The 26,055-nt window shown below is 31.3% G+C and overlaps 3 protein-coding genes across 10 annotated transcripts in view; 1 reads left to right on the top strand and 2 right to left on the bottom strand.

The window, feature by feature from the left end:
* LOC130443778 (vacuolar protein sorting-associated protein 41 homolog) overlaps positions 1-7,299 on the bottom strand; it is a 58,298-nt gene extending 50,999 nt beyond the window's left edge. For all 4 annotated transcript variants that reach the window (XR_008909883.1, XR_008909884.1, XM_056778601.1 and 1 more), the window contains exons 1-3: positions 7,166-7,299; positions 6,936-7,064; positions 6,315-6,597 (exon numbers count right to left, since the gene is read on the bottom strand). Coding sequence is in view for 2 of the 4 variants with exons in the window: in XM_056778601.1 (XP_056634579.1) it covers positions 6,315-6,597; positions 6,936-7,064; positions 7,166-7,186 (433 nt within the window). In the remaining 2 variants the exon portion in view is untranslated. The remainder of the gene's footprint in view (positions 1-6,314; positions 6,598-6,935; positions 7,065-7,165) is intronic.
* Positions 7,300-9,628: 2,329 nt separating this feature from the next.
* On the bottom strand, positions 9,629-10,965 carry LOC130444434 (splicing factor YJU2). The gene has a single exon (XM_056779557.1). It carries the CDS (start codon positions 10,805-10,807, stop codon positions 9,869-9,871), a length of 939 nt encoding a protein of 312 aa, XP_056635535.1. The 5' UTR covers positions 10,808-10,965; the 3' UTR covers positions 9,629-9,868.
* A 5,317-nt stretch (positions 10,966-16,282) lies between these two features.
* LOC130443937 (uncharacterized) overlaps positions 16,283-26,055 on the top strand; it is a 30,983-nt gene continuing 21,210 nt past the window's right edge. For 2 of the 5 annotated variants that reach the window (XR_008909902.1, XM_056778839.1), the window contains exons 1-2: positions 18,620-18,816; positions 24,343-24,636. Coding sequence is in view for 3 of the 5 variants with exons in the window: in XM_056778839.1 (XP_056634817.1) it covers positions 24,410-24,636 (227 nt within the window). In the remaining 2 variants the exon portion in view is untranslated. Of the gene's footprint in view, positions 16,429-18,619; positions 18,817-24,342; positions 24,637-26,055 lie in introns of those variants that run through there. The other 3 variants (XM_056778838.1, XR_008909901.1, XM_056778841.1) reach the window with 3 other exon arrangements.

Raw genomic sequence — 26,055 nt, 5'->3', positions numbered from 1 at the left:
TTTCTGTTGTCAAAACTTTGGCAGATTCATAATTAATATTGTGTTCTTCATGATAGACATGAGTTGCTAATGAACATCTATCAGAATATAATCTGCTATCATTCTTGTAAGAAGCTATCCGACTAATCAGTGACCTTTTCGACTGACCAATGATCAATTAATCAATATTTCTATCAACGTCAAGTCGAATATTGAATTTTGAAACCTATGGATTCAAAATTTTCACAAGAATTAATACAATTCAAAATCACTGAAAATCTTAATTAATCTAATGTAAGTAAAATTTTTATTATTGTTACATTTATACATATTTCTTATATTGTATTTGGCCATAATTTTAGTCCCAGACGATGAATATATGAATATTCTAAAGCTCGGAAAATATATTAAAGTTAGTCCCCTCGGTAATGAACATCTAATATAGGATAGACTGATAGCATATTATATCCTGATAGATGCATAAGCATACCAAAAGGTCTAAGAAATTACAGAAATTTATATGTATATATATTATTGAAGTAAAGAAGTGAATAATCAGTTTCTTTTTTTGGGAGGGTTAAACTTATATCTCCTGTATCATATTTTTTAATGAAGAATAATTTGATGTGTGAAACAGATATTACAAAATATAATCCATTATGTATTTACTAATATAGGGGATATTAAACAGCCCATTGTTGCCAAGATTTATTGGCATTTTTAATTAATTTAAGAAAAATGTTATTAAAAATTAATGTTATTAATTCTAATAGCTTTTTTATTTTGTATACAATTTTTACTTGTATCTATTGTGTCTATTGATTGAGAAGAAAAAGAGGAAATGTTGAGCGCCAATCGTGACGTATTATCGTACAGGATATAAGCAAATAATGAAAAAATAAGTAAAAAACAAATTTAAGGAGGGTAGTTGATTCTAAAAATACTGTTTCTCTCCGTAGGTATATAATATTATGTAAAACTTTATAATTAAATTTTGCTTAACTAGCCTAATCCGTTGTATTATTTCTAGGATAATGATCTAGATCCATGATTCCCAAAATGGTACAGGTGGAACACTAAGGGTCCACGGGAGACACGATGGAGGTCTACGTTGGACGTGATCAAAAATAGGGTCCACAATCGTAAGCGGGAGTAGCCAATGTATTTATTTTCAATAACTCGTAACTGACTTTTTTCCGCTTCAACTAATACGGTTATTAGCGACGACAGAATACACTCATATTACATTACATTTTACAAATAAACAATTACATTACATTTTACAAATGAAAAAATATGTAACATATATAAGCCGGTGTCCTTTAAATAGCCCTTAAATTTTCTATTTTCTATTTTCATGTTTTCGCCTAGAGTCTCGGCTACATTCACGAAATATCGTACTTATTGTTTACACTCAATTAGTATATGTTTCACACTAAAATTCAAAACACAGGTATCGCATTTTGGTAACTCAGTTTGTGTTAGAAGATTTTTATTAGTTAAATTGCTATGACACAGGCGTAAGCGTGATATTCTCACTTGGTGTGGTCTGTAAGAATTCACTAATTGTTTGATTTCTTTCATATGGTTCTGTGTTGCACTCCATATGTTTTGCTACTTTAGATTTAATTTCACATTTCATATCTTGGAAAGAAACTTTGTCTATTTGGATATAGTCCTGTTTGTTGCTGATTGGGCTAGTTGATCTACTTCCTCATTTCTTTTTATACCGGAATATGTTTGTACAAATATAAATTCGACGGTGGCATTTTCTAAGTACACTATTTCTGTTTTAATCAGTAATGCGATTGGATTTTTAGTATATAGGTACTGAGTGAATCTGTTAATACTTTCATGATTCTCTAATATGAATGAATGTTTGTAGTATTGCATGTAATTCCGCAGTGTATGTAGAAGTGACATAAGTATTAGAAAGATTGGAATATATATTAATTAGAGTGCACGTCTGTATTATTTATAGCATTCCTAAAACTAATACACTCACATCCATATACAAAGTTAACATTATTACATTATATTTTGACAATAATTTCAGTATCAGATGATGAATACATACCTATTCTAAAGCTAAGAGGTGGGGGGAAGTGGGAACTTAATTATGAAAAAAAGGCCTGTAAGTCCAGTTCTACTTAGCCTATCTATGCAAACTTAGTCTTTTTGAAGAGAGGTCCTTTCTACCAATGTAAGAGTTATAATTTTGAAACAACCTAATGAGTAACGTATACCCTATAGAGCGCTATTTATTTAATTATTTAAGCATTTTCTTTTAAACATAAATTACTCCGGTTTGACTGAACGGATTTTAACATTTTTTGACTCCTCAAAATTGTCTTGTTCTATTAATAATAGTTCCAATTATTATGACAATATTACTTATGCTGTCACCGGGAAACTGCGTTATGGAATTTAAAATAGAAATATATAAAAACAAGTAGTGGGCCATGAAAAAAACAAAGCAATAAGATATGTCTTGTGTCAAATTAATAAACATAGTAATTTGTTCATTTACGTGTCATTGCGATTTATGAACATTAAATTCGATATAAAATTTACTTAAAAGTTATATCTAAGATGATTCTTACAAACGAAGAAGCATTTAATATGATAGGCATTTACTTTGAATGTATGAGAAATGCAACTGTTGCGACTAGGGTATATGGCATACAATGTAAATCTTCCCGTATTTAGAAGACATGATAGAGGTCGTTCAGAAGAAAACACAATAATGTTTTGGCATGTGTGCAATTTAACCTGCATTTAAGTATTAGAGCAATAAGTAGAGACTTAGGAATAAGCAGAACCACCGTTCAACATATTTTGATAGGACAGGTAAATTATGATGTAAAAAGATTTGTTTTACCAAACCTAAGCCGGCCAATACTAGGTGAGCCCAGAAATGAAACGTACAGTCTCTTTACTTCTATGTATACTGAAAGTAATTTGTTCCAGCATGTTGACAGGCCCACTAGATACAGAGGAATGCAAGAACCCTCTTTACTGGATTTAGTTCTCAGTAACGACGAAAATTTAGTAACCAAATTTGAATATTGTCCACCAATAGGTAAAAGTGATCATTCGGTGTTACTCGTCAACCTACAAGTGCAGTGTCAAAAAGGAATTTTGCCTCAACAGCGACAAAGAAATTTCTGGAAAGCAGACTTTAACTCTATCAATCAATTTATTAGCAATTACAATCCTGAAAATATTCTAGTAGCAGAGTCGGTCGAAGACAAGTGGAATCAATTGAAAACAATAATTGACATGGCAGTAGATAAGCATATACCCTTTAGGGCACCAAGAAGTAAAAAGTCACTTAACAAACCTTGGATAACTAGAGAGATAATTAAAGTCATAGAAGAAAAGCGTAAGTTATGGGACGAACATGCCAGAATCAGATCAGAAGAAAGTTTTGCTTGCTACAGACTTAATAATAACCAACTAACAGCCAAAATAAGACAATCTCGGCGACAGTATGAAATAAACATTGCTACTGGAAGCCCAAAGACATTCTACAGTCACATCAGGAAACAAATCTGTTCAAAATCATCTGTTCCTTGTGTTATCAACTCTGATAAGAATCATACAGTACAAGACGCGACAGCTGTGGCAAATGTATTCAGAGACCAGTTTTGTAAGCAGTATGTTACTGAAGCGCTAGATGAACTTCCAGCCTTTGATGAACTGCCAAGAGTAGAGAGGTCCTTTGACAGTATCGAGTTTGCAGTTGAAAAATTGGAAAAAACCTTGAAGAATTTAAGAAGCGACTCAGCACCAGGTCCAGACTGCATCAGTCCATATTTCCTAAAAAAATTGTTGGCAGAGCCTGTCCCATCCTTTATGTTTATTAATGCAGACTTCGCTTGAGTCTGGACAACTACCAAGAGATTGGAAAATGGCCTCAGTAACCCCCATACACAAGAAAGGTGATAAAAAGATAGCCTCCAACGACAGAGCCATTAGCCTTACATCAGTCCCATGTAAGATTATGGAAAGGATAATAGTGGATGAGTTACTGAAGTTCATGGATGAAGAAAATATTCTGCCTGCTGAACAACATGGCTTTACCCCTGGAAGGTCAGTCACCACTAATCTGCTTCTTAATTTAGACGTTTGGACTAAGGAATGGGACAAAGGAAATCCAATTGATGCTGTATATCTCGATTTTGAGAAGGCCTTTGACAAGGTCCCAATTAAACGACTTCTGATAAAACTGGAGCATCTTGGAATTAGAGGAAAACTGTTATCCTGGATTGAGTCATTTTTGACTGACAGAAAATTCTACGTTAGAGTTGGGAAAAAAGTATCAGAATTTGGAAATGTTGTTAGCGGAGTACCACAGGGTTCAGTGCTCGGCCCAGTACTTTTTATCTTGTACACCACAGACCTGCTGTCATTAATTCAGTCAACAAAAAGCTCATATGCCGATGATACCAAGATATCTAACAATCCTCTTACAAGTGGTGAAACCATACAGAATGATTTAACGAACATTTTCAACTGGACCAAAAAGTGGCTATTAAACCTAAATATACAAAAATGTACTGTGCTTCACATTGGAAGAACCAATCCAAATATAGAATATCTAATAAATGGTAGCCCACTGAAGGTGGTGTCTGTTCAAGAAGATTTAGGTGTCACTATTACCGACAACTTAAAGTGGGAGTCACAAATCATCAAAATTGTCAAAAGGGCCAATTCATTAATTTATCTAATAAAAAAAGCATTTGTACACATCACAACAGAGCTCTTCGTCAAAATGTACAAATCTTACATACGCCCTATTTTGGAGTTTGGATTCCAGATCTGGTCACCTTACTTTCAAAAAGATATTGATCTTTTAGAGAAGACGCAAAGAAGGGCCACAAAAATCCTACCCACTGGTTTTTATGGATTGTCCTATGAGGAAAGGTTGATCAGACTGAATCTACCTAGACTAGAAGACTGACGTTTAAGAGGAGATCTTATAGAAACTTTTAAAATTGTGAAACAAATATACAAGTGTAGTGCTTTAAAAGATATTTATGCCTTTAATCAAAACACCAACCTGCGTGGCCATAGCTCAAAGTTATCAAAAAACAGATGTCATTCCAATCCTAGAAAACATTTCATCAGCAACCGAATAGTGGAACAGTGGAATATGCTACCTGAAGAAATCATCAACTCAGAAACAATAAATCAATTCAAAAATAGACTTGACTCATATTTGCGCACTCGTTTGTGATATAAACTACTGGCTATAATAACAATACGTATAATATGTAAAACTTTAACAATAATAAACTAATTGTACTCATTAATCTTAAGGGGGCGCTAACAGCCTTAGGCTGCCTGCCCTGTATTAGATAATAATAATAATAATAATAATAATAATAATAATAATAATAATAATAAAATATACCCACATAATATTATTTGTGAGCATGGTTATATGTTAACAAATTATTTATTTATCATTCCGAAAAGATATTTAATAGGACATTATATTTCTTTTAGATTTTATCCATATCATATAGTACTGCATGAACAATTGGTTGATCGTGATTACAACAGAAGGTTGGATTATTGGAACCGGTTACTACATATGGTAAATGATGACCCTCACTGTCACGTATTTTGTAGTCAGACTAAAACTTGTAAAATCAAATATAAGCTGAATTTCTTGAAGAATATGATAATCATAGTTTAAGTGCATCTTAGTTAGGGAAAATTTGTAAATTATTAATGTTATAATTTTTGGTATTCAATTACGCCCTCTAGCAGGGGACCTACAGCTCTGTAAATAATTTCCAGGTTTTTCTTGAGGTCACTTTTGTTATAAATTTTTTTCCTGAAGCTGTACTATAAACGGTTCCTGAGATATGAGCCATTCTTATTGGGACACCCGTACAATATTTATTATAACTTTGGTGTTGATACTGTAAATGTAGGTATAACTGAAATTATGGCATTTAGGTATAGAGAATATTACATGAAAAATAATCGGGATTTCTAAACACACAAAATATATGGGGTGATCCATTTGAAATAACAAAGTTCATTATTTTTCCAAAAAAGGAAAGATCTGACAACAGTGTAGATACCACCATAATACCGGCTGTATCACAAGACCTTTTCGCATAAAAATTTATAAAAATCGTACAAGCTGTTTCCAAGATAATTGAGGAGTTCCATACATAAAACTCACTCTGTATATATTTTGTATTCTGATTAAAAATTGGTTTTAACTGGTAAAAAATTTTATATGCTGTAGTAATGAAAATGAAATAAAAATAGAAAGAATTGAAATTTGTTACTACTTATAATAGTAATCTTACCTGTAATAAATCTTTTATTTGCACCAAGCTTGTAATAATGCGGATCTAAAGCTATAGTTTTAACAAGCCTTCCAAGATTAAGATTTGCATTATTTTCTTTGGAGAACAAACTGTGTATAAAAACTCTTCCATCATCAGAACAGGTAGCAATAAACTCCCCATTTAAATCTATTGATATCTGATTTACACTAACAGTATGCGCTTTTAGTTCCTTGTTTTGAATGCTGTTACCTTGATAATCTAAGATATGAATTTCTCCCCAATGTGATCCTAAACATATAAACTAAAAAGTAATGTTAAAATAAAATTGTGTAATTGGGACTTTATGTAAAAATATATTAAAATAATAGTGAAATCTATTACATAATCGAATTAAGGTTTATAAACACAAACAGCCTATAAGGTTATAAATTAATATAAGAAACAAAGCAATAAAAATAAATTTTGTAAGTTGACTTTTCAATATGAAAAATCCTCCAAAAAACGAAACACAATGATCCGAAACTATTATAACATCTCATTCAGTGTTAGGATTCGAAATCAGTTTAAAGATGATCACTTCATCCATGATCATAGTTTCGGAAAAGCTCAAAAAACTATAATTTTTTAATAAATACCTACTTTTGGATGAACGGCTATACAAGTTGCTGATGAAGTCAATAATATATTCTGTACATCATTAGAGAGTCTTACATACTTCAATTTTGGTTCTATTTCATCGTCTGAACTCTCGGTATCACTACTATAGTTCTGAAAATATAAAAAAATTTTTTAGATCAATATTTTGTTAGATTAATTTCAAGTATTTCCTTGAAAAACATTGATTTTGAATTATACTGATGTTTACATACATTTAAATTAATATCAGACATTTTTTATTCTTAAGAAATGCCTAAAATTTTTCATGTTCTAAATAAAAAATAATGATGATTCATAAAAATATTGATAACCGAAATGTTGACTATTATATGTCAGTTAGACAGATAACCAGACGAACGATTTCTTCTTTTTCGTTTCATTTTTAACAGCTACATCCCACTATCCTTTATCTATGCAGCTACATGTCGATTTATTAATAGGGTGGATAGAAATGTAGTATACAAATAATCTGCATTGTAAACTAAATTTAAAAGAAAAATACTGAAAATCTCAGAAGAGGCTTATGATCCATCAACAGTTTTCATTGAATTTAATTTTGATAAAGCAAACAAATTGCTTTTTTGTTTTATGGTGTTGAAGACTCAATAAATCCTTTTTTTCTACAAGTGTATAATGATATCTACATTATTTACGACAACACAGATTGTAAATATAACCTATTCTTTTACTAGTAAAATAATAACGCTCATTATTGTACTAGTAACAAAATAATGAGAAACGATAGCAACGTCTTATTATGGGTGATGTAACCATTTAATTTGATGCTTGTCAGTTTTAAAAAGTGTATTGTAAAAATGTGTAGCCAAAAATAATATAGATATTATTATACGCTTAAAGAAAAAATACTGTCATTCGGAACAGAAGACCCATTTTATGTTTCACCCAGTTTGCACAGCCTCGACAGTGCAAGAATCTGGGGTCAACAATGATGATAGCCTTCTACTCCTAGTAACATAATGTACTATTAGATGTTTCAGTGAAACTAATCAACTGAAACCAAGTATTTTAGTCGGTAAGCTTTCAAGCAATTTACAAAATTTGGGCACTTGTTAGTGCTTAAATTAGGGGACATTTTTAGACATTAATTTCCACCCTTGCTTTTAAGTGAGTCAAACATGAATGAATACTTTTTAAAGTTGCAAAATGATAAAACCCAGTAGCTGTTGAAAGGTACGAGGACAAATTGAGCTTCAGATGGAGTTAAGACAGCTCAAAAGAGCTTATTAAGAAATATTACACTTGACCAAATTTTAAAATAAAATCTATGGATGATTAAAATTCCAATTAAATTTTACTTGACTGGTGAAGATTGCTACATCAGTAAAAAAATAATGTCTGAAACTTCTGAAATAACAAGTTTATCTTTCAAAAATTGAGCAAATTATAGACTTAGATACCAAAATTGAAATTTCTGTATCTACTGTTTATACCTCCTTATTGACTTGTAGGACGTCGAGATTTGGTTTCACCTAACAGTTGTAAAGTTTAAAAACAGTTCCAGTTGAGTTGCCATGTATAAGACAATTTTTTATTGTTACACATTTGGAGAACAAATTTTTCAATAAAATTAAAATTCATTGAAATTTTTATAAACAACATTAATCTATGGGGGAAAGTACGATTTCCGTGGCGCCGCAATTTAACAGCGGATTTGGCTTAATTAGGCCAAAGTAAATCGAAAATAAAGAATGAAATTTTTTGATATCTCTCTTCGTTTTCAAGATATCGATACTTAAAGTTATAATCAAACGTTAGTTCAAAATTCGCTTTATTGAACATTTGGCGTTCAATACGTCGTTTCAAATGAATATTTTATCACTTCAAATTCAATATGAATTTGATTTCAATAAACAAAAGATTTTTTATTTAATTTTTGTATTATTTACCCCGATACTCCAAAATTATATTGAAAAAGACAGATTTTTATAGCAAAATGAGCTATTTTTGATAATTTTCATCACTGTGATGAATATAACTTAACAAATGATAAATACATGAATTTGATGTTGTTTATAAAGAATTGTTTAAATATCTCAGAAATATACATATGGCGTAGGTGCAGCTGGGCCGTATATAAATAGACTAGACCTTTTAGAAAGGAACTAGACAGTTCATTAAAAGACAAACTTTTTACACATATAGACTAATAACCTCAGTCCTTTTCTATACGGACTAGTCCTTTTATATATGGTCTATTTTTCATAAGTGGTCTGTAACATATACAAATATTAAATAAAAATAAATTTTTCCAACTTCAAGTATCGATATCTTGAAAACGAAGCGAGATATCAAAAAATTTTATTCTTTATTTTAGAGTTATTTTGGGTCGATTTACAAAATGGCATAGTCAAATCTAGGCGCCACGGATATCGTACTCATGCCAATCTATAGATTAAATGAGAGTTAACTTTTTCATAGAATAGAATTCTTTTTAAAATTATTGAGTTCGGTTCAGTCCAAATGAGAAGTAGTTATTTATTTGAATACAAGCAATTGAAACTAGCATTGTTAAACTTCATACCATAAAACATTCAATTTTCATAGATAAATTGTGAAACTAGATTTTGTAAAAAACATGTTAGATTATACCTACCATATTTTGTTTTGGGTCCAAAAATATACAGTTCCGATTTGGACATTTTGAATAAATACAATGAAAATAAGTTTTGTTATATTTCACTAATTTGTACACATTGAATGATTGAATGATGGTTATTGGAAATAAAAAATAATACATTTTTTTCAATATAAATGGAGTAAATTGAATATTTGAACTCAGTTTCTAGTTTTGAGCACTTTTTACAAATATTTTTGATGTTAAATATAATGGTGAGTGAAATTAGTACTAGTTTTCTACACATTCTTGTAATTCAATATTGTTCTTATTTTGATAGTTAAACATCAACATCATCACTATTTTCACTGTCAGAATAAGTGGATAGCAAAGAAAGTCCACCTCCAATAGAGTCTTTTGTAGATTTTTGCTTATAATCTTTTTCAAGTTTTGACTCTTGTACAGCTTCTCCATTTTTGCCAATTTTAATTAAGCCCATTAATGATTTTTTCTTCACCAAAGAACTGGCATTTGATCCATTTTTGGCCCAAGTACATGAAATACTTGAATTGGTTCTTTCCTTCTCATTTTCAATGGTTTTAGACACTTTTGCTTCTAATTGATCATCTTCAATAATTTCTTCTTCTACAACTAATTTCCTTTTAGAATTAGAAAATTTCACTGACTTTATATATTCTTCATCTAACTGTTGTAAACGTTCTTCCCGTTCTCTCTCACTTATTGTGGTATCATATGCTAAGAGCATAGTATCATAATCAACAACTTGTTGCCTTTTATTCAAATCTTTCAACTCTTCTAAAGACTCTAATAATTCAATTTCATTTTTAGACTGCTTAGTTCTGTTTTCTAAAAGTTTCATTGGATTGCTGGCTTCTTCCTCCTTTGCTTCCTCTTCTTCTCTCAATGCTTGCTCTTCTGCCAACTTTAATGCCATAAAATTTCTTGTTGCACCTGCTTCAATTTCATAATCTGTATTTTTTGGATCTGTTTTGAATGAAATTTCTTGTAAACATCTAGTACATTTAATATAAAATCTGTATATTCTAATTCCTAAGTAATCTTGGTTTTCCACATCTTCTTTCCTGGCATTGAACTTTTTTCCTTTGTAAATATATTCTCCACAAGTGGCACATCGCATATTAAAGGGAGCCATAAGACGAACTGTGTATTGTCGATTTTTTGGCAATTTCATGCGTGGAATTTTCGATGGATCAAAATCTGGTGGATAATATTTGTTCAACACTTTACGCTCAGACATTGTTAAAAATTTATTTGATTTGTAACAGCTTAACAGTTATAACTTATTTAAAAACTAATTTCTTATTTAGGTTGACAATTTTGACATTAAGCACATCAAACAAAAATAATTTGAGCATACGCTAAACTCACTCCAGGCCAATCAGAAAGTCGCGCCAATTGTACACGGAGCCCGCTAAATTTAAATAGAATGTGGTGGCTGTATAAAATCAAGTCTTTTTTTAGTTTTCGATATATTTATTTAGTGAGCGGTAAAAAAAATAAATTAAAAATATTTTATGGGGTTGTTACTTCTTGTCAGGTGCTGTACGATATATGTATAAGAAAAAAATTCTAAATTGAGAACAAAACTTCAATTGTTGCAGCACTTTTCATTTAAATTAATAATGATGAAAATTTATTTATTCTCTATGCTATTTGGAATTAATAGAAGACTGAAAATAACTCAAAATTTTAATTAATTTACACATATGTTACAATAAAATTCCATATTATTCTGAAATATTTATTTTACTTCACACTTTTTTGTTGAGTTACGCTAAAAACTGACTCAATACATGACGGATGACGTGACTGGTCAAAGACTGAGTGAGAGAAGAACGTGGCCGAGTTGTTAATTGATTTGATGTTTTTTTTAGAATTTTGATTTTATGTTATGTACCGGAAATAAATACTAAGTATAAATATTACTGCTATTGTATACATGAATACCTTGTCCACCTCAATCAACATTTTTCAGGTTTATGATTGACAAAAAATTCTTAACTAGCGAGTTAAAAAAACTAAACCCATATCGAGTTTTGTTTTGACACGTTTATACTGTGTGGATTCTAAGAAATATTATATTTAATTATGTAGTAATTAACAAAATATATTATAACCTTCACATTCTTATTTTTTATTCAATTAAAACGTTTATTTATTTATTTCTCTATTTTACTTGTTGGGTATTACAAGAACTCCAGACAAAATTTTTAATATGCTTTCAAAATTCTCGGCTTGCACATTTCTAAGTTTTTAATTCAAATCGTCAATTTTTATTTTCATCTGTGAGTGGCGATAGGTTATTGTCATGTGCTTCTTGAAATATTTATCATTAACTTTGTAGCGAATTAAAGATTTCCAAGGCTCATCTATTCTTAAATCCTCTTCGTCAAAACATTACAATACCTTGTTCAACACTCTAAATAACAAAATTTGTTGTAAGAAGCTTTATTATAAAAGTTATTACTTATAAAATTAGATTTTACCTTAAATAGCCCCATCTCAATAATATTCCTCCACATATTTTCATCTATGATTGCTTCCAGTACATTTAATTACCCTATAAAAACAAAATAAATTGAATAAACATTGAAATATGTTTTTGATTTGTATCTGATATGATAAGCTAAATACCTAAAATTGAGTTTTCCACTAAATGTATCATACTTTAAAAACTTATTCAAACTTTCTATTGGTATTGATTCCTGTATGATTTCTGTAACACTGGGTCCACATTTTATTTCTTTCTTCACTCTGAAAATAGTAACAGCTAAAAAAATGTATATTATTATTATTATCATCTCTAAAAGAGAGATAAATACTATAATACTTATATAATTACTTTGGTAAATATGAATCCATGTTGCTCTTATAAATACCTATTTAAAATATTTGTACCTCAACTCCAAAAATTTGTCAATATTCGTCTCCTTTAATATGCTTGTCATCATTGTCTTCATTTCCTTTATTATTTCAACTCTTATACTATTTTGTGTGCTCACATACCTTCTTTTCTCTTTATATTCCAATTCCTGATATCATGCCACATACAAAGTAATTTTCTAATTGGAAAAACCCTCACTCCTGAATTCATTGTTATGATGTCCCGCATGTGTTTCATTAATTGTCATCTTATGTGACCCTAATTAATAATTAGGTATAAAATACTAAAGAAAACAATATTCCTTCAATATTTTACTAATTCCTTTGCATTTGCATCAACTTCAACAATAAACTGCCAAGGACATTCCTCATATATACAAATACTGCCTGCAACTTTTGCATTTCATTTTTGAGGAGTGGTATAGCTGGTATAAATATCCTAAAAGAATGATAACAAAATCAACTATATGCAAAAATAATGATGACAAATAAAGTCATAATTACTTCAATTATATATATTATAAGATATTCTCATTTCCATTGGGTAATTAGTTTTTCCTTTGACATGCATAATCTACTTCTCTATTTCCTTGTTATCTCCTTGTTTCAAATTCTTTGGAGTTCCAAAAATTAAAAACATATTATTTGATTATTATTATATATTAACTAATTTTAAAAGACCTAAAATCAAGAACATTAAGAAGCATTAATATATCATATATATGTCTAAGAAATATATATATATATATATATATATATATATATATATATATATATATATATATATATAGATAGATAGATAGATAGATAGATAGATAGATTTTTTTATTGGGAGTGTGGCAAAGAAACAACAAGGTGGACTAACTTCAATATATTTTCCGAGCAAGTAGTGATCCGATTCCGTGGTCTCAATCTGCCTAATCCAACGAATCACCCCCTTTTTTGGTTGAATCCAAGGCCTTCATCTGCTTACTCCTTGGAATACTACCCTCAAAAACCTCAGAATTTTTTGTTAAAAAATTATTTTTATTATTAACTTCACTAACTTGTTTTATTAATTCAAGCTTGAAACAGATGTTTAATCCCAAGATAGGCATACTGTCACAATCAACAACAATAAATTTAATTTTAGAAAATTTTCTTTTTACCATACAATCTAATATTACATACCCCTTAGCTTTTATTTTATTATTACCATAGGTGTTCAACGATAGTCTATTTTTTACTATTTTATTCTCTGCTCTTATCTTCCTAACAAACTTTATGGGCAAACAGTTACAATTCGCACCCGTATCTATCTTAAAAGTGATGTACTCGTTATCTATTAATACATTCTCAGTCCAAATATCTTTATTCTTATTCTTAAACTTCACCTGGTCAAGTGTCACTGAATCTAAATATGGTGAGTCTGATTCTCCCTCGTTACTGCTATTCTCTGACCCATTCTTCTCAACCTCATGCGTTTTCTTCTTACTTCTAATCTTTTCCTTACCTTTAAATTGCTGCCTACTTTTGCAGCCCACTGCGAAATGATTTGGCTTTTTTACATACTGAACAGGCCTTCCCGAAGGCAGGACAGTTTCTGGAACCATGTTTTGTCTTGCATTTGAAGCACTCGTATGCACTGCTACTGCTATAAGATTGATGATGCTTCTTGACTGCATCCACTTGTGTTGCATTCCCTCTTATATTCTGAACTTGCTTTTTACTTGCTTCTGAGGATCTACATATGTTTTCTACCTGACTAAGGGTCAAATTTTTCACTCTGAAGAGCCTTTCTTGTACCTCTGCATCTAATATACCAGCTACTATTCTATCTTTTACCAGAGAATCATGCAATGTTGCGAACTTGCATGGCTTTGCTAACTTTTTTATTGCCGTAAGAAAGTTATCAAAGTCTTCCCCTTCTTGCTGACAGCGCGTGTTAAACTTGAATCTATCAAATGTCTCATTTTCAAAGGGCATGCAGTGATTATCAAACTTTTCTATGACCTTATCATATTTTTCTTCATCGCCAACATTATCAAATTTAAAGGTTTGAAATACCTCTTGAGCATCTTCACCAGCAATATTCAAAAATATAGCGATCTTCATTTCATCATCTTTACTGCCATAGCCAGATGCTTTCATGTATATTTTGAAACTATTCATGAATTTTGTAAAGTTTTGACTTGTATTTTGATCAAACACTAAAGCTTTTGGTGGCTTAAATGTTGACATTTTCTTTTTATAATATTAAATTACTGCTCTACGTGAAATCTTCGCGTTTCTACTTGGTCTCGGCAAGCTTCTATCAGGGTGTGGCAGAGTTCATTAACCTCTAGCTACTGCTATTCATTTGTGTCTCATTTCAGTATAGTCTTATTTCCACCTTTTATCTTCTTGGCGTGATTTCACTTGTCACCATGTTACATGTTTTATAACTTGTTAAATTATTATTTATTATTATTATATATTATTATATATATTACACTAGCCATCTAATGCTATCTTATGTAACAGACCTCCCAGTCGACAAGGGCAATGCCACGGTCGTTCTTAAAACCTCTTCTTATCCTAATAATCTTTTCAATACTTCCGATTATAAAATTGTTCTTAATGACCCTACCACATTTCTAGAAAGGACTCTTATCAACAAATCCAAACTTCCTTCCGACATCAAAGCCAAACTCTTACCTCGAGAAAAATCATCCCGCATTCCTCGTATATACGGTCTTTCGCAAATTCACATTCCCGATCTTCCACTACGTCCCATTGTTAGTTCATTTAATTGTCCCACCCAACTCCTGGCCAAATATCTTGCTGGAATTCTCCAGCCAATTGCTGAAAAATCCCAATTCTACGTCAAAAACTCTCGCCATTTTATCGACCTACTCAAAGATTTCAGTATTTTCCCCTTGGATATTCTTATCAGCTTTGATATTATCTTCTTATTTACCAATATCCCCATCGATGAAACTTTGTCTATCTTAAACACTAGTCATCATATCACCGCAGATTGCCTGTCGCTCATCAAACATTGTTTGTCCAACACCTACTTCATATTGCAAGGAAATTTCTACGAGCAATTCAAAGATGCCCCCATGGTATCCCCTATCTCTCCCGTCATTGCCAATATTTTCATGGACCATTTTGAAAATAAAGCACTATCCTCCTCGCAATTTTTTTATGGAAGAAATAACAATTTTATAATTACAAAGAAGAGGTACATATATAGAATTCAAAATTTAGGTTGTCGACATTTAGTTATTAAAATAAAAATGAACTGATCTCAAAGACTATATATCGATTAAAAATTGTATATGTATTAAATAAACGTTTTATAAGAATATATTGAAGTAAAGTTCGAAATAATAGGTAGATAAAAGTATATTCTATGATTCAAAGGATGTCTTTGTCTACTTGGTAATAAAGATTGTTTTTGTGGGGTTGTGATGATGTGATTTTATTGTAGTTTTTTCATAACTATACCACTAATAAAGTCCAGTCGAAACGTCAAAAATATTGTTTTATAAAAAACACTTTAATCGACGAAATAGCCCTAAAATCAAAATAATTGGATATTTGGTATCCATTTATGTTTTGTAGTGGTGAATAACCTAGAGCAATTCTTATTCGAACACCTGGTATATATATATATATATATATATATATATATATATATATATATATATATATATATATATATCGTTTTTCTCTCAATGGTATTTATGCAATTAATCCCTAAATGTATAGCTAAACGAATATCTACTGATTAATACTGATTATTATTACTTTTCGCGCATGTCTCATGTTTCTCAAAAAGTATGTCGATGCTTCATTTATATTTAATCAAGCGCCGCGACGTGTATGAAGATAACAGTGAATTGTGCATCTTCGCCTACTTCGTACTACCCATCATTACGTTTCTGGTTTCAATGACGCAAAGACGTAAACTATAACAGAATTTGTAGTGATATAAGTGAAAAGTTTGATGTAAGTTCAATATTTGTAGATTGCTATTTATACACGTAGTCGATACACGAATAATTCAATCAAGAATATATGATATGATTTTTATATAAATACACATGTTGATTATATTCTAATTTCAGAAGTGATTATTTCTCTTGACACTCGGAACTTTTTTCAAAAGTATTCGTATTTTTTCACAAATAAATTCAATAATAGAGCATTAATTTGTTGATAGAAATTATAGTATAATAATTACCATTTTTTTAAGTAGATAACAATGTTTTCTTAATAACTTTAAAAAAATCAATCTTCGAAGTATGCTCGGAAAGCTCTAGATACTTTTTTATTCAGTTTACATTCGTTTAATCTTCTCAATTGAAAAATACATCTAAATATTATAAACAGTTTGAAGTTTTCTAGACAATATTAGCATGTGTTATAATTATATAGTTAGTATGAAAATATGTGGGCAATTTCCAGGCCTGGCTTATTGATTTGAGTTTCAATATTTTTTGGATTGAGTGATTTAAACAATTAAAAAAAATCCAGGGAAAGTTCAAGTTCCAGGGACTTAGCTGCGCTAGAGGGCGTAGTTGGATAAAAATATTCAAAACCTAATTATGGACGTAACAAAAAGATTATAGCATTCTTCAAAAATTTTTTAATATATTTAATATTATAAAGTTTAGTCTGTACACAAATCTTTGGAAACCTATGCATGTCTACATGTTTCTCCTTCCCGAGATATCTTAAAAAAATTTGAGATTTTCTGTTCTTGAAATGTTCGCGATGTCATCTCTCGATCATATTATCTAGAGTAGACGGCCTAGTGGCAGAAAAACCACTTCCATTCACCCCCAGACAAGCTAGGTAAATTGGCTTCCACGACCAAACCATCTATCAGGATACGCATCATTTAAAATTTGTCAGACATATCTGGGATCATGCGCCGGACACCCATCATACTGAAACAACATGAACCTACGAATTGTTAGGGATATCTTTTTTAAAAGACCACCGACCATCGATTCTGATAACGAATCTCTTTCATTAATTGGAGATTATTTTGTGACCAATACATCTGTTGTGATGGTTTACCGTGGCATCAGTTTTTAATACAACATTTCAAAGCACGACTCTTCTATGATATGTCCTGCCATTCGGGTTACTGTTCACTTTCTTTAAATATCAGAATTGAGCCGATGTCTTAATCATCAATTCGTTTCTATAGGCTTTCGGACACCATTCCTCCACTGGCCGCACCACAGTTGTATTGTACTTCACAAAATATTTCTGTTTTGCCATCGCATCAGTTTTCAATGTAGTTAAATAATAAAGGTTCTCTAGTGCCACTCTATCTATCTTCAATGGATTGAATTTTGTGGTGTTTTGTATGTTTTTTGTTTTAATCTGTAACAATTTCAATAGTTTGCACTGGATAATGGATTGAGTGGGAGTTCTATTGTGCTCTGTTTTTGAACTGGAATATAATTCAAGGAAGCTTCTGTGTTTTTCAGTTGAAGGATCTAGTTATTACGGTCTCTTTCATCAAAAGGTTTTGAATGTATCAAAGTAATGTCCTCTGATCTTTTTGAGGTGTTTTCGCTAAAGGTAGTGCCTTCTTCGAACATGGAAATCGCTCGAAATATAGCTTCGGCAAAACTAGGGTGATAAAATATCGGCTTCGGCGGTAGTCGACAAGAGTTGATGTTTGAATCAGATGCTATTCTTCAAGTTTGACGGCGGTGTTGTAGTCATCGAAATATTGGATATTTTCTAGATGATTTTCTGGAAATATGTTGGTTCGGTGATAGCGATTTCATTTAACAGTAAGGTAAAATTTGCGATTTCTGTCCAAGATAGTTGGTTTTGTGCTTGGAAAGGTTTTCTTTTATCTCCGTAACTTGGATTTTGTTGAATTAGTATGAGGATGGTTCCTTATTGTTTTTTGTTGATAACTTGAATTAACTGATGGAAGTTGGTTTGAGGTGAAATGAGTAGAATTGCGTTTTTTTGTTTCATAATATTTTATTGAGATGGTTCAATATTTCGTGATAAGGATGGATGTAGGGAAGTTTAGTTCAGAGTTTTAATTTATCAAGACCACTAGAGCCATCAAAGGTTTCGTGAAATTTAAAAAGATGTAACTTCAGTATTTCGACAGATGAGATTTTCAGTTGGTTAGGTGTCCTAAATGATTGTCTTGTTTCAGGTCTTGGTTGAATGTGTGCCTTTGGATTTTATGGAATAGTTATCTCGCAGGGAATATCCTGTTGGTTTGCCTTTAGGGGCTGCAAAACATATGTTGTTAGACCATTGTTTATGGAAATTCTAGAGGTCGTTAAGATTTAACTTGTTTGTTCAGCACTGAAAAGTTGTTTGGGGATCGTTGCAGGTTTGATAATTGAGGTAGATTATTACCCATTGCGATTGCTAATCTCTTCGGTCTCATTACCCTAAAAGCTGAGCGCAAAGTTGCTAGGAATGTAGTCTGAAGAATTCCATTTTGCTTTTTCTTATTTCTGGATTTTGAGAGTAAACTTCAATATAATTGGTAATACAATTTAGAAGTTCCATTACCTTCTTATAAAACTGCGTAGGTTATTCTTGTATCATGGGTATATTTCATTCATTTCTTTGAGCGAATTATATATAGGTAAATAAACAATGTTTTAAACCTAGATATTTCGCATTATATGGAAATACCCTATTTTAAATAAGAGGTATCGTATCTAAATATTTCTAACCAGACTAAAAATTTTCTTGTTAATAATTCTACAAGTGAATCAAAAACAACATAAAATTAATATAATTATTGGAAAAAATAGGAATTGTGTGTGTTGTTTTGTGATTTACGACATTCATCTACCATATTTTGAATTAATTTTATCCTCTCGACCACAAGGTTCTATCCAACGCCTTGTGTCTTTTTATTTGGTAACCAAAATAATGAATACCTGTTTCTTTGGTCGATTAGTGTTTTCGCATGTAGCGACAGCGTTATTAACTCATAATAGAAAGAACAATCTTTTAAAAGAAAATAATAACAGTTAGGTCAACTCTATAATAGCCGCTAACACAAAAAAAGATCACAAAACGCAAAAACCCAGTAAATACGTACAACTTCAACCTAATCTTAATGGCTAAGAAAACATTCTTCCATTCCAGCGTGATGTCATTCGCGAGGCGTGTCAAATTTGAACCGACAATTCAGCCTACTGGTGTATGTGTTTCATGCATAATACCGGAAAAAAGAATTTTGTTCCGGATATCCGCTGAATTATTTTGTTTATAATAATGGTTTAATAATAAGTCGACATCTTGGTGAATACTACGATTATTCGATAATTCTAAATCTTCTCTACTTATGTTAAAGTCTGTCCATTGTGCTTGGTAGTGTGTTGTTAATGCTCAAAGGATTTTGAGAGAGAGGAATCTGACATGAAGATAAAATATAATTTGTTTTTTGTTTGTTTAGTGAATAGTATCATTGAAATATTCAATCAAAATCTGATAAGCTCTTATTTGAACTAGAAGAAGGCTATGAATAGAGATGGAAATGACCTGCAATATTTGGCAAAATAAATTGAAAATGGAATCCGTAAATTATATTCCAAGCATGGATAAATTTTTATGGATAGAGATAATTCTCTATACCGGATAACTTCTAATTTGAAATAAGAAATGAAACATTTAAAAAAATGAATTAGGATATATATTCAGGAATACGATCGCCAACAGTTTTTGTTTCATATTTACATCGCCTTTGGATAAAAAGGCAACCTACGTACTTAAGTAAGAAACTTACTATCGCAATTTATATACTATTCAACATTTGTTTCTCAGTTCGGTCATAAAATTCTTCCAATCCATTGTCAAGAAACTCGTTCAGTAAAATATTGTCTTATATACGAGGGTTACTACTTAAGTTTGGAGGTAGACAAATAAAAACAAATATTTTCATTTCGATTGAGGTACCCCCAAAACATGTAATTTGAACACATGCACCGCTTTTTCATGTGTAGAAAAACGTTGACCTTGCAATTTATTTTTGATCTGCTGGAATAAGAAGAAATCAATGGGTACCAAACAAGGACCATACGGCGGAGGACCCATCAATTCGATGTTTTGACTTTTCAAAAACGTTTTTGTTTGAACTGATCTGTGAGAGCTCGCATTGTCGTGGTGCAGAATGATTCATTTTCTGCGATTAGTTTTCCTGCTTTTTTTGAACACTTCTAGCAAACAAACGATGGTGTACCATTCTAAATTGACCGCTCTACGTTACTTTCATGGAACAAACCTTAGCAAATGAATCCAACATTTATTTTCTAAGAAATTTTTTGCATCAACTTCAAATTTCGACCTGTGTTTACTTATCGATCAAAACAATTCCTTTGGGGTATTTTAAGAAAGGAATGATGTTGACAGGTAAATATTTCACGCCCCTTATAGTATATACTTATACCAGACAGGTTAATTTGAAAAATGATATTAGATACATTTTGCAAGAGGGTAATAGAGGGTAAAATATGAGGTACACTTAAATGGTTATTGACAAGTTTTCCTTTAGGAAAAATTCCTATAAAAGAAAATTCCCAAAATACAAATGCATTTCTAGCGCAGTGTTTGTCACAGAAACGTTTACAAAACTTTAGTGAATATTCAATATGTCGACTTTTGAAAACTATACTCCAATACATAAAATGAAGACGCATGCACTCTCTGTTAACGAGAAAGCCATGGCTTTGAATGTATATGGTGTATCAAAATATCAGTACCCTTCAGTGAGTGTGGATGATCTAACAAGTATGTGTTCGAAGATGACAGGCCTAGGAAAATCAACGGTCTAAAACTTTTTAAGGAAAGGAAAACAAGTGGATGTTTAAGTGGTCCAGTCTCGGTCAGGAAGGCCAAAAGTTTACATCGATGAAGACTACAAATATGCAATCTGCAATCCGGAATACAAATTCCTACCATTGATATAATTTTGGTGTTCCTTTTTGGAAGATGGGTCACCACATCACACCACCACACGGCCACCAATCGGCAGAAATAAGCTTTGGCAGTTTCTACATGAACTAAATTTTTGTTGGGAAAAACACACAAGATTCCGAAGAAATCGTGTGTTGGAGAAGGTCTTATTTCCGGACTATTAAGAAACTCCGGGAAGAAAGAAAAACTATTTTTTATTTGGACGAGACTTGGGTTAACGTGGGGCCCACTGTAGGAAAAATATGGCAAGATAAGACCGTGAACAATTTTAGACAAGCTTTCTTGGAGGGACTATCAACAGAATTGAGAGCTCCATCCGGGAAAGGTAGACGATTAATAGTAACACATATTGGCAGTGACAGTGGATTTGTTGATGGTAGCCTACTGTTATTTAAATTAAAAAAAACCGGTGATTATCACGAGGATATAAATGCAAATATGCTCGAGGAATACTATATACAAATGCTAGATTCCAGCCGGATCTGTGAATGTTCTTCACAATGCCAGTTACCATTCGAAACAAGTTGAAAGTCTACCTACGACGTTATGGAGAAAACAAGACATTATAACTGGTTAATACAAAAAAATATTACATTCAACAATGACTTGGTGGAAAACGAACTTTTACCAATTGTCAAAATAAATAAAAATCCCCACAAGAAATATAATATTGATGAAGCGGCAAGAAATCACCAAATTACTATTATTCGTCTTCCTCCCTATCACTGTGAACTCAATCCGATCGAATTATATGGGCTTAAGTTAAAAGCGACGTAGCTCGGAAAAACACAACATTTAAATTAAAGGATGTTAAAGATTAAAGAATATTACTAAACGACGCTTTAAAAAACGTTACTGCTGGAAACTGTCAAAAATGCATGCAGCATATTATCAAAGGGGAAGAAAAAATGTGGGAATTAGACAACATTTTTGATTAAACTGTAGAACCTCTCATGATTCATTTAAACAATTCATCCACTAGTTCTTCGGAATAAAATACATATATATTGCAAATATGTACATACTTTAAAAATGTTACAGGAAATATTTGTAGACTGTTGTACATATGTAATATAGTAATGTGTAGTATATAAGTATGTATTATAGTAATGAGTAGTTTAGAATATTTTGTATTTTTATTTTTCATACTTACATGTATATACTCGTATTTGTAAATAATTAAATAATAATAACTGTATATATCAAAAAGCAATAATATTTTATTAATTACGACAAACCTATTGCAACGGCTATGATGGTAAGGGTCTTCTTACTTTTGGGGAGATTCAGAAGTTGGTGTGAAAGTATTAAAATAGAGAGAGAAATAAAGATATCCTTCAATTTTGGAAAGAAAAGCTTGGCCATTCGGATTATCTAGGTAACCGCTTACATTTTAATACAGTCAATTATGGGAAAAATATATCTCTGTCCAGTTATTTATTTATCATTGGCATTTTTAAATATTACAAATTTTGGACGTAAAGTATCTATAGTATATAGTATAAAGTATACTAAAAATTTCAGGGTTTTGCATTTATAATGAGCATTAATAATTACTCTACGCTCTTTCCAAATAGAGTATAGTTATTCCGAATATTAGGCAACCATCTGCTTCGATATGCTTCGACCGTGAACAACTTTTGTTGGATTTGCCTCTTCTTGAAAGACCCATAAAGTCGATTGTTGTTTAGTTTCAGCTTCATACGCATAGATCCACGATCCTTCGCCTGTCATGATCATAGACGTTCTTTGTATTAAATTTTTTCATCATTTCTTTGCATCAATCGACATGAGCTTTTTTATACGGTATCCAACACGAGAAAATTTTTTTGACAGCCATGAAAAATTGAATGTACGAGAGTGGAATAAATGCCCAAGTATGCCTCAATCTCACGGTCACATGACGATCTTGCAATATCAATTTACGCACAACAACGATGTTTACTGGCAAAACACGATTTTGAACGACCTTCACTGTAGCTAAGTGCGATCCTTACTCGAAAATGTATGCGATTTAATTCCATTTTTTAAACAAGATTAATGTATCAAGTAGATATTTGTGAACAACTCAAATAGCACTCGTATGATAACACGTTCTGAGTGCGTTCACCATTAAAAATTTAAAAGATCAATGTCAGATTTGACATATTCACATCAGTAGCAATCATCGTATATGTATTTATGCTTAATGGGGTGACGAATGGCTGAGACCTGAAAGAAATATGGCACCTCCTCCTTCATTCAGTTTCCGTGAATGTTTCTCAAACTAGTAGTTCGTTAATTCTGATCTTCTAATTACTTGTAAGACATATGATCGCTTCAGTTCAAGTAAGTTTCTCTCAGATGTGGAGCCATTAGATTCTGTACTGCCTCATATTCAGCAGGTAGGGAGATTTTTCCTCTTCTAACTCAAATTATATGCAGTCGTATTTTTCCATTAATTTGAGTTTCTTTGAAAATCTATTTAGGCGACAATATCCTTTTAGAACCTTTGTAAAAACTATTACTGTTCGTAATTTTCCAGTAGAGTCTTTGATACTGATTCCACAAAAGTCCTTTTCTTACAACTCTATCAGATATTTCATTTCCTCCTTTTCCAACAGGCCTTGGTTTACCTACAACAAGGTAACTATGATATTCCTGCTTAGAGTTTTAATGGTTGCTTGGCTATTCGACATAATTATAAATATTTTATAAGTATTTATTTCTTTACAGAATTTCCTTTCTGTACAGGAAATGTAGAGTATCTCAGCGTAAAATTTTAGTTTTAATTGAGTTTAGAAAAATGTCGTTGGTCTTGTAAACTATTAAAAATAGTTATATCTCCATTTCTCCTCCTACAGACAGTGATATTCGTTACATGCCAAGATCCAATATTTCTTCATTATTACAATTTGATTCATTAGAATAGATAATATATTCAGCAAAATTTATTTTCAGGGTTCATGATCTGGACGAATAATGCAGGACATATAACCTTGTGAGGGCAATTTGAAAGTATTTTAAGATGGGTCAAGTAGATGTTAGCCAAGATTCTTCCGATTCTACAAAAAACTCAAAAGACGCATTCTTCGATCCAAAACCTAAGCCTAAAATGATAAGAGTACTGACTGTGTTAGTTTATGTTCTAAGTGTATCCATGGCTGCAATATTTCTATCTATTTACTATATATTTATGTGGCATGGAGAACCACATTTAGGAGCCCACAAGAATATACCAAACAGTTATATTAGGTAAGTTGGTAAGAAATCTGCTACGTGTAGCTTTCCTAACAAGTTATTTACCTTCTGTGATATAACAAACAACGGTAAAAAAGGTAGTTTCAAGAAATACTCTTGACACTTTATGTCGTTTAATAAGAGATGACTGTATAAGGTTCTTTGCTTAATTTTTCTTAAAGTTATACTACTACGTCTTTATGAACAATTGTCAAAGTTGTACAGTGGGAAATATAGAATATTGCACATTAATAAAATTCTTATTTATATTGTTAATTTAAAATATCTCTTCACCTTCTATATGAACAGTATCTGAATAGTTGTACCATTCTTAAGCACATTCAAAATGTAGGACGTATCAAAACTATATGAATTCCAGATAACACTCCAAAATACACGATATGATTATGCAAGATGGTCATTGAGCCTATAGAGATTTAGTAGAAGTTTGACGAATCTTTTGATGCAATATTAGTAATATTTTCGCTGTAGTTGAGTTGGATTACAGATCTGTGCAAAATGGGTGCCGTATTCGCGGACACCCGATCAAAACACACTCATATTTTCAGAAAAGATCAAAAGGATATTTTGCTTCGTTTAATTACTATACTATCTCCATGATTCTGAAAGAAAGCAAGAGGCTAAGGAGTAGTGTGAACGTCTTTGGTTCCAAAGCATTTTAGGGAGCAGAAATCAGATTAGAAGGTGGGAGGGACGCAAAAGAACTTTTTTTAGTGAATTATCTTCTCACTTGAAAAACTATAAACGCAGAGTATCATGGTATGTGAAAATATGTGAAAAAAAATCTGATTTACACGAGACAAAAATCATTTTTCTTGCACACCCTCTTAAGCAGTTCAAAAAATTATCGTGAAAATCAGTTAAAGTACAACCTTTTACAATATTGATTCTTTTTTCAAAATTGTGCACCTCTGACCTCTGATTGTTCTCAAATCTTAAGAAATTTATGCCTTGAATCTATAAATTACTCACTGCAACAAATGTCTCGATTTTTGCTTATAACTCGACTTCTCCCAAAGTTGATCTCATGAAGATAATTAAGTTATCTTAGAGCTTTATTTTATTATAAAGTGGCTGTGAAGTACTAGCATGAAACAATCAAATGAAAATAATTCTAATAAACTTAGAGGACCTAACAAAAAACGCAATTTTTCAAAATATCGACAAAACAGCGTTTAGCTTACATCGCTTTCATCAAAAATTGATAGATTCAATGTGAGGTTCAAGCAATTAACTCTTGGTAAACAAATCCACATTGATAAACGCACAGTGTTAGTAAGTGGACTGTAATTATTGAAAGGAAATTAAATGACTGATTTCCTATATTATTACCAAATATTAGAATTGTACAAAATATAAAATTGTTACATGTTTACTCTACAAACTGAAAAACGAATCTCGCTTCTCAACAGT

Source organism: Diorhabda sublineata, chromosome 5, assembly GCF_026230105.1.
Source record: "Diorhabda sublineata isolate icDioSubl1.1 chromosome 5, icDioSubl1.1, whole genome shotgun sequence".
NCBI classification, from domain to species: Eukaryota; Metazoa; Arthropoda; class Insecta; order Coleoptera; family Chrysomelidae; genus Diorhabda; species Diorhabda sublineata.
The sequence above is the reverse complement of the archived record's forward strand: the minus strand, read 5'-3'. Positions and strand labels throughout refer to the sequence as shown.

What these genes read in the sequence shown, in the direction of transcription:
- LOC130444434 (XM_056779557.1), bottom strand. Translation starts at nt 10,807, where the DNA reads ATGTCTGAGCGTAAAGTGTTGAACAAATATTATCCACCAGATTTTGAT.